At 49.3% G+C, this 8,902-nt stretch overlaps 1 protein-coding gene across 1 annotated transcript; it reads right to left on the reverse strand.

Annotated features, from left to right (window-relative positions):
- Nucleotides 1–1,463: 1,463 nt before the first annotated feature.
- On the reverse strand, nt 1,464–4,409 carry TXNDC15 (thioredoxin domain containing 15). The gene is made up of 5 exons (XM_062002403.1): nt 4,315–4,409; nt 3,821–4,227; nt 3,073–3,236; nt 2,732–2,862; nt 1,464–1,888 (listed from the first exon to the last, which is right to left on the reverse strand). The coding sequence occupies exons 1-5, from the start codon at nt 4,379–4,381 to the stop codon at nt 1,692–1,694; spliced, it is 966 nt and encodes a 321-aa protein (XP_061858387.1). The 5' UTR covers nt 4,382–4,409; the 3' UTR covers nt 1,464–1,691.
- Nucleotides 4,410–8,902: the final 4,493 nt, after the last annotated feature.

Genomic DNA, 8,902 nt, shown 5'->3' on the forward strand with positions numbered 1-8,902 from the left:
CCCGCCTCCTCCGGAACCACCGGCCAGGAACCACAGCGGCCCCGGAAGAGAGCGGGAGAACCGAGCTGCCTTCAGCGCCAAACGGGCTACCGGGCCCTCCTTGGTCCGAGGGGGCTTCCGAGTGAAAAGGAGGACGGACAGCTCGTGGGGCAGCACCGAAGCCCTCACCTCTCCGAGCTGAGGCCGCACCGGTCTTCGCGGCGACTGTTTCTCGGAGGCCGGGGGGGAATCGCGGCGGAGAATCCAGCCCCGGGCCTCGCCAAGTCAGCGGATGAGGGAGGCAAGAACACTCCCTTGGATTGATCAACATCTGTATTAATAAAATACATCCCAACTTCTTCATACCTAAGCTTTACCGCTGCAGTTTCCTTTTTAACACAGAGAAATGTAGAATCACAGCTTTCCAGACTGGATGGATGCATATACCCGAAATATACCCAAAGAATGATGTTGCATGGCCATGAGCATTTTGTCAAATAGTACATCTTACACCTGCCTGCCTTTCTCCTTCACTTAACACACAATCTAAAGCTTCCTCTCAGGGTACTATGGCAAGTGCCACAATCACATAACACAAAACACACACAGCAGACCCATCCATACCTCACTCAAAGCCTTCCATAGCAACTGCAACTAAAAAGCATGGCAGTTCTTTATGTAGCCTCAGCTGTAGACTGTGTAACCCACAAAACACAGCAGAAATGTGAATAGATCCTGCTGATTTAGGCAGGTGATCACTACTTCAACGGTTGATAGTCCTGCAAGAAAGTGGCTTTAAAACTAACAATAGTAAGCACAATGCACGTAACTCAGTTCTGTAGGAAGGTGGTGTATGCACACACACAATGAGGTGAGCTTTGGATTTTAATGTATTTGTATTTCATGTTTTTGTAAGATTTTAAATCTTACAAAGAACTGGCACTAAGTCAAAACTCTGAAAGCAGAGTGAGCAAGAAAACCAGAATCTGACCCCAGCACCAAAGGTGGGAAACTGCCTCCCTACAAGGGCTCTTCAACGCTTTTGAATTGCTATTCTGTATACAATGGGATAACTCATTTGAAATACACTATTTTTTAAACCACCTTTTTTTTCATAGTTCATTTTACTGACAGTCAGACTCATTCCACATCAGCATTCACCAACATTTTCCTTTAAAGTGTTCTATTTCAGGAACATGGGAGCCAAACTCCAAGTCTGACCTGTGTGGGCTAACACATCCTCATTCTGTAGTGTTCACCACATTGTCCACATAGAAGCTTTGATTTGCATGTCTGTAGGATCTGCCAAGGAAGACACCCAGATCCCAGGAGAGCAGAAACTACTCTGCTCTGCCAGGCAGTGCCAACATGCTGTAAAAACCTCCTTCCACCTACACGGCACAGGAACCTCTTCAGCAGAGCAAAGCTGGACTCTATTACCCATTTACTTTAAAGCCCATGAAAAATAAGATTATCAGAGTAGCTTAGTAAATACTTTTTTAGTTCATGTTTTCTCATCTTTGTTTACTTAAATCAGTTTCTGTGAGTTTGCTTTTTACAGATTCAGCATTTGATAAATAAAGCTGACTTTTAGTCAAGATTATAAATTACAGCCAACAAATTCAACAGTTCATTCCTAGGCATGCCTAGTCCATAGACATCCCCACTTTACCGACGAGCAGGACATTCTGTCCCCATCTCAGCATCTCCCATTACTCCTGGTGTTCGTGCTCCTGCCCTGGGATCAGCCACCGAATGCTCTCCGTTCGAACAGTGGCGTACATGATGAAGCTGGCCAGGAAGAGCAGAGAGAAGAGAAGCAGCCAGTCTATGCCTTTGGTCAGAACGCTGGGCAGGGGGCCCTCCCAGTCTGCCTCAGTCACAGCCACCTCACTTTTTGCTTCTATACCTGAAAAAGAAAGCACCTGAGCAGTAACAATCCTGAAACAATCACAGTAACAATCATGAAACACGGAGAAGCTGGTTCTGTTTGGAGCTTTGTTACTGTTCTTAGGCTGAGGAGTGTCTACAGTTAAAACTTTGGCGATCTGGTCTCTGTATATTAATGCTGATCTGGCACACAGATCCCTTCCACAAAAAACACACGGGTTTTTATGTGTGTATTTTCATCACAGGAGAAAGCTTGTTCTGTCCTTCCCCAGCACGGCCTCATGTAAGTTGGGTGGGGAGTTTGTGCTGTGTTGCATATTTGTGCTTTATCAGTAAACATAACCATTTCTGCCCTCCAAGGAAGGCCCTTGTAGGCCTGTGTATGGCTTTTGGCGTGTTTTTCTTTACAGAAGCACCAGAGGCCCAGAACACTGTCTGGCACCAAGCTCACAATGGAGGCAGCCAAGTCATGTCTCCTCCAGCACAGGAACTGAAACCCTCTTACCCTCCGCTGCAGTCAGCCTTATGTGACACTGGCAATGATCCCAACGTTCAGCTGCTTTCGTTCCCAAATCAAATATCTGGGCAGGACAACAAGCTCAGTCCTTCTAGCACCCTCCCTAGTCAAACCCCACCATTCCACACTGAGCTGAGTCTCTGCCTTCACCACACTACACTATTGTTGGGGCTTTCAGCGTGTCCCAAAATCCAGGTCACTGCAGCAACTAATTATGCAAACTTCTACCAAGTCCTCTCAGGGTCTGCATAAAATTAAAGAACAAAGAGCAGGGAAGGGAAAGCCCAGTCTGGAGCTAAAAGCCATCCTGCTCTTCCTGTGATACATCAAGGCAGATTTACGTACCTGTTTGATTAAAAATGAAGTCTTTCAGTGTTTCCAGCGTTCTGTCAGTGTGATTAAACCTAGCCATAGGTTTAGCACCTTGGAAAAGGAGGATATTGGGTACAGCCACAGTTCCAAACCTAGTTGATAAGCTGGTGGACATAAAGCAAATACAAAGCATGAAGGAAAAGAATCCACTGGAAGAAGAAACCAAGATAGTCATGATACAGGAAGTCTCAGTTTTACAAAATTACATTGTCATTTTATAAGAAAGAAAAAAAAAACCCATCAACTCTGTTTTAGAAATATAAAGCTTGCTAACAGAAATAAACTGATGCTAGAACACAGCAAGTGCAGGTTACCTGCTGTGCTGGGATGCATCCAGTGCCAGGAAGTGAAGAGTTGGAAACGCTCGCGGTAAAGAATTAAAATGAGGTGCCAGACTGGCAGAAAAGCGGCACCACGGCGTGTAAAACAAGACTAAAGTACAGTCACTGCTATTGGGGTTTAAGAACTCCATCAAGTCCTTAGAGAAAGCAGAAGAAAAACAGAGTTAAATTCTATGTAGGAACACAGCATCAATCAATCAGATCTTTGACAATAATCAATCAGATCTTTGACAATAATCAATCAGATCTTTGACAATGTTTATCAAGCACCTGCCTATTTGCTTAACCTTTTTAAAACAGATGAATTGTTTTGAACTGTTTTTAAAGATTTTTTTTTTTAACTTTAAATATATATATACACACACACTGAGAGATAGCCATTACAAGAAACTAGCAGAAATAGGCACTGGCAGGAAGTGCCATTAACAGTTTCAGAGAGGGACACAAATCCAAGCAGCACAAAAGTTGACAGTTCACTGTAGGCACACGGACGAGTCCACAGAAACGTGGACTGAGGTGTTTCTCCATTTTTTTTCTGCTCAGAATGGCATGAAATACCATCTCACCCAGGCATTTCCTCTTTTCAATACACAGAGGGTGCTATGCGTGAAAGTTCACCAAGTCAGGCACTAACGCGCACGTGGTGCTGACGGTGCATCTCCCACCGTCCTCAGAGTAACCCGAAGCGTTCTGAGTAACACGGAGCGGGAGCTCCTCTCACCTGAGACACGTTCAGGATCTGCAGTGTGAAGCGCTCGATGCCAGTTGTGTTTCTCTCCTCGCAGTTCACCTTGGGCGCTTTAGCACTGTCGGTACCATTGGGCTCCTCGGCGGGCGCGGGCAGCACCGTCTCCAGCACCGCCTGCTCCCGGCCGTGGCTGCCCGCCGGGTCCGGGGAGTCCGCGGGGCCGCTCCCCGCCCCGCACGCATCGCCGCCGGCCGCCGCGTCGCAAGCCGCCGCCGGGCCGTCCCTCACCTCCGCCGGCACTCCCGAGAGCACCGGGGCCTGCTGCGCGGGGAGCCCGCTGCCCAGCATCGCGTCCGCCATCTCCGCCGTCCGGTACCGCAGCGGCGCGCCGCCGCCCTGCGCGGGGCCGTCCCCGGGAGAGCGCGCCTCCATCCCCGTCCCTGCGCCGGGAAGGAGATGTCAGCTCCGCGCTGCGCGCGAGCCCCGGCCCGCCCAGGCCCCGAAGGCGCGGCGCGGCGCGGGCTCACCTGCAGGCAGGCCGCTGCCCAGGCACAGCAGCGCCAGCAGCAGCCGCAGCCGCAGCCGCGGCCTCATCCTCGCCCCGGCGCCGCCGCCCCGCGTCTCCCCGGACAACGGGCACTTCCGCCGGAGGCCGCCCCACGCCCGCTTCCGCCGCGCCACCGCCGTGCGCGCGCAGCGCCGCCAGGCCGCCGCTCCGCCATCTTGTCACGGCTGGGCCCGAAGAGCGGCCGGGGGCGGGCGGGCGATCTGCTCCCAGGACCTGCTACCCCCCTTCCCTCCGCCGTCCCCTTTGTACTTGGCGGGGGCAGGCCTCGGTCGCCACATCGCGTTGGGCTGCGAGCTCCAGCAGAGCTGCAGATGAGGGGGAAGGAGCCCGGCGGGGCTCAGGGAGCAGCACAGGACAGCAGAAGCGCTCATCGCCCGTCCCAGACCCTGACTCTCTATAAATCGGGTTGTTTTTAACCAGGTTTTGTGAGCCCCGCCGAGCCTCCCGTGTGCAGCAGTGACACACAAGCCTTTGCGCTGCCTCTGCAGCCCGGGGCCAAGGCCACCCACAGCTGTGACAGTGTAACACAACCTCAGAGTGGTGGGGATTCAGGGGAACTCCAGAGATCAGCCCAACGCCCTGCTAAAGCGGGTTCGCCTTGATCAGGTGGCACATGAATTTGTCCAAGCAGGTTTGGAAACCTCCAGAGGAGACGCCACACTCTCCGCGGGCAGCCTGTGCCAGGGCTCCCTCACCTGAACAGCAAACCAGCTCACTATGTTCCAGTGGGACTCCCTGCGTTCCAGCTTGTGCCTGTTACCCCTCATCCTGTCACTGGGCACTACAGAACAACAACTCTTCATCCTTTCCACACCTGCCCCTCAGGTATTTCTAAGCATTGGTAAGATCCCCTCTCAGTCTTCTCCAGGCTGAACAGCCCCAGGCCTCACAGCCTTTCCTCATCTGAGATGTTCCAGTCCCCTGATGTTTTTGGTAGCCCTGTGCTGGACTCTCCAGCAGTTCCCCATCTCTTCTGAACTGAGAAGCCCAGAACTGTCAAGACTCCAGATGTGGCCTCACCAGGGCAGAGTAGAGAGGGAAAAGAACCTCCCTAGACAACAGGACATGGTGTAACAGAGCACACTACACAGCCCCAGTTTCAGTCTGCTAGTGCTGCTGGAGGGAAGCAGGCATTTCACTGTTGATGTAATTAGTTCAGGTCCAAAATTCTTGCAACAAGGGACACATATCCCGAGGACTGGACAGGATGTTGTGACTGAGGGATAATCGGGACGGTACACAAATGCACCCTCATCCCAATAACCTGGTGTGGCAGCCCTTATGGCCTGCTTCAACCACAGGACTTCCCCACAGCCACAGCTGCCTGGTAAAGGATTGGCCTGCTTCCACCCACTGCAGAGAAGCACAGGTGCAGTTTGGGATGTTTTCACATGAAAACAAAACTTTAACCTACAGCCAGGCCAGGGAGGAGCTAAAAGCCTACAAACTACAGGTGTATTTTTTTAAAGCTAAAAAGAAAAGAGGTCTTGCTCATCAGTGTATCAACTGAAGCTCCCAGGCTGAAAGGTGAGATATTCTGGTATTCCTTTTTGGGAAATAATACTCCTCTTGTCACAGAATTAGTTCTTGCCTTAATAGTGAAGTGTCAGGACTGTTTGGGGCACTCTGAAAATGAACATGGGACTGATAATGCCCTTTTTTCCGAGTTTCTTCAAACTACCAGCACTGTGCAATGACATTTTGCCAGAACTATGCATCTGTCAAAAGTGAGTGAGCATTGTGACCTGGGAGAGTGTGAACCACACACACCCCCTGGGAAAAAAGCAAGGAAAACACTGTACATGCATCTAAATGAGGATGGGTTCAGAGACAGGATTTGTGTCTCTTTTTGTCCTAGGGAACACTCTGTCCCTTCTTGTAGCTCACACTTTCCCACTTGCAGGTTTTTCTTTCCAAAGAAAGACAACATTTCTTCCTTTTCTTTCGATGGCAAAGCCCTGGCAAGGGTGTTGGATCTCATACCCTGGGGGTGATATTCCAAACCTTTACTCCAATGGAGAGTTTTCTGGCAGCACACCTGCCTCCAAGACCCTTCTGTGGATTTAATCCTGACACAACATCCTTCGTTCTGCAACACCAATCAAAAGGCTTGTGCAAAACAGTGTTCTTTTTTACCCTGACTGGAATAAGTAATGTACGAATGGAAGACAAATGAACTCCGAAGGAGTATAAATACCCATGCTTTATCATACCTAGCTCACAACAAACACACCACCTCAGTGCTTAGGTATTACAGAGCAGGCACGTGACAAAACTGTTTTCACTGGCTTCCATTTTTTTCCCGATTTCTAATGCCAAATGTGTTTTCAGGAAAAAAAGTCTATTGAAAAATGCATTGTTCTGCATCTATTCAAAAATCTTCATGTAGTGGTTTTGCCTGGGCCAGGTTTTGGTAGCAGGGGGGCTACAGGGGTGGCTTCTTTAATCAAAGAGATGCCAGAAGCTTTTCCTGTAGCTGACAGGGCTAGGGCCAGTCAATTCTAAGATGGACCTTGCACCTGACCTATACCTGGCCAATTAGTGATGGAGGTAACACATCTGTGAATAATGTATTTGAGAAAGAGAAGTTGCTGTGCAGTTGCTAAACTGCAGCAGCAACAGGGAGTGAGAATCTCTAAAGACACCAAGGTCAGTGGAGGAGAGGGAGAAGGGTGCTTAGGCCCTGAAAGAAAGACACCCCTATGACCTATGGTGCAGCCCAGGGAGGACCCCACACTGGAGCAGGTGGATGCCTGAAGATGACTCCATGGGAAGCCTGTTTTGGAGCAGGTTCCTGGCAGGACCTGGGAGCCTGTGCGGAGAGAGGAGCTCAGGCCAGAGCAGGTTTGCTGTCAGGACTTGAGGGACTCAGGCTGGAGCAGTCAGTACCTGAAGGACTGTTTTAGTGGATGACTCACCTTGGGGCAGGGTGTGAGGAGCTGCCCCCATGGCAGGCCCCATGCTGGAGCAGTTTGCGAGGAACTGTAGCCCATGGGAGGGACCCCACACTGTAGCAGTGGGATGTGTGAGGAGGCCTCCCCCTGAGATGAAGCAGCAGCAAAGTCCATTTGTAATGAACTGACCACAACTCCCATCCCGTGCCACTGGAGGGGAAGAAGGAGAGTCCTGGGAAGAGGAGGGGTGGGGGAGGTGTTTTAAAATTCAGTTTTATTTATCATCTCCCTGTTCTGATGGTTCATTAATAAATTAAACCTTTTTCTCCCCATGTTGAGTCTGCTTTGCCTGTGACATTAATTGCTGAGTGATCTCCCTGTCTTTACCTCAATTCACAAACCTCTTGTTGTATTTCTCTCTCCCCTGTCCAGTTTAGGAAGGGGAGTGTTATTATGACATGGTGGGCACCTCACATCTAGCCAGGGCTAAACCTCTACACTTGGACACATCAGAAAAGCTCTATTTGGTAGGGACTGATCTGACATTTAGCAAAGAAGGATTTGCAAAACAGGAGCCTCCTGTTGTACCTGTGAAGAAAAACCAAAGCTTGGTGGCCATTCATGCATCTCCTCCCCAGATTTCAGTCACACTGGGCAAGCTCCTTCGCAGGCAACATGGCAAGAGACAAGACAAAAGAGGACACGGACAAGGGCAAAGAGGCAATGCCAAGACCTTCACCAAGACCAAGGTCTGATTCCGATGTCCTCACAGTGGTGACATCTTGTGTATTCAACAGTGCAAAGACAAGACAAAAGGAAACAGGGCAAGTGCTCAAGGCTGAGGTCACTCAGGAAACTTAAGCCTACATGTAAATTTGGGACATGGCTTCGTAATCTTTGTTTTCTCAATGGGGCTGCAGCTGATTCTTTATAAATATGACCACCAGAAGCAGTAAATACACATTTCAGTATTACACACACTTCAAAGGCGTACTCTAAGAAATCAAACTTGCACTAATTGTTGCTGTGATATTTTTTTCACTCATTAAAACAGGCTTTTGTGGTAAGAAAGGACCAACATGAAAGGCAGGAAGATTTATCTGCCTCAGATAATTTAAACAACACTTAAGAATTCTGCAACATTTTTCAGCTTTAAAGTTGAAAGTTGTTACCTAATGATTCCTTCCAGCAACCCTGCAAGACAAACAGGTATTTTTGCTGTGTTCATAAGGACAGGAAAAAGGAGCCACTGCCATCCCTAGGCCATGCAGGGAGCCTGGGTGAGAGCCAGCACCAGAATAGGCTAGTTTTTGTGCTGCCAATTCTGCCTGGTCAGACCACACCTCTCTCTTAAATGTTCAACAGTAAATACAGAGCCACAGGCAGAACCTTGATAAAAACAGATTGCAGTGTGTGGCAGTGAGTTACTCCTTTACCATTTGGCATTTCAGCTTTAATAATTGTCAAGAACAATCCTTATTTGCCTTGTCCAAAGATACCCTGCTGAACCAAGATATTTAATAGGTACAAGGTCAGTCCTTTACACTGTACTGTTTGTGCTACTTCAAGAGATCAAACCAAGGAGGTACAAAAGCATGAAAATGCCAGTGCAGCCCCAAACGAAGCCTTGGTGTCTCCTCATATACACAATGA

This window comes from Colius striatus, chromosome 9 (genome assembly GCF_028858725.1).
Source record: "Colius striatus isolate bColStr4 chromosome 9, bColStr4.1.hap1, whole genome shotgun sequence".
NCBI classification, from domain to species: Eukaryota; Metazoa; Chordata; class Aves; order Coliiformes; family Coliidae; genus Colius; species Colius striatus.

Excerpts from the sequence above, each read along its gene's own strand:
- TXNDC15 (XM_062002403.1), bottom strand. The coding sequence starts at position 4,381 with ATGAGGCCGCGGCTGCGGCTGCGGCTGCTGCTGGCGCTGCTGTGCCTG. Across the intron at positions 4,228-4,314 it reads GGGCAGCGGCCTGCCTGCAG|GGACGGGGATGGAGGCGCGC; the intron begins GTGAGCCCGCGC and ends TTCCCGGCGCAG. Across the intron at positions 2,863-3,072 it reads GATGCATCCCAGCACAGCAG|CTTATCAACTAGGTTTGGAA; the intron begins GTAACCTGCACT and ends TATGTCCACCAG.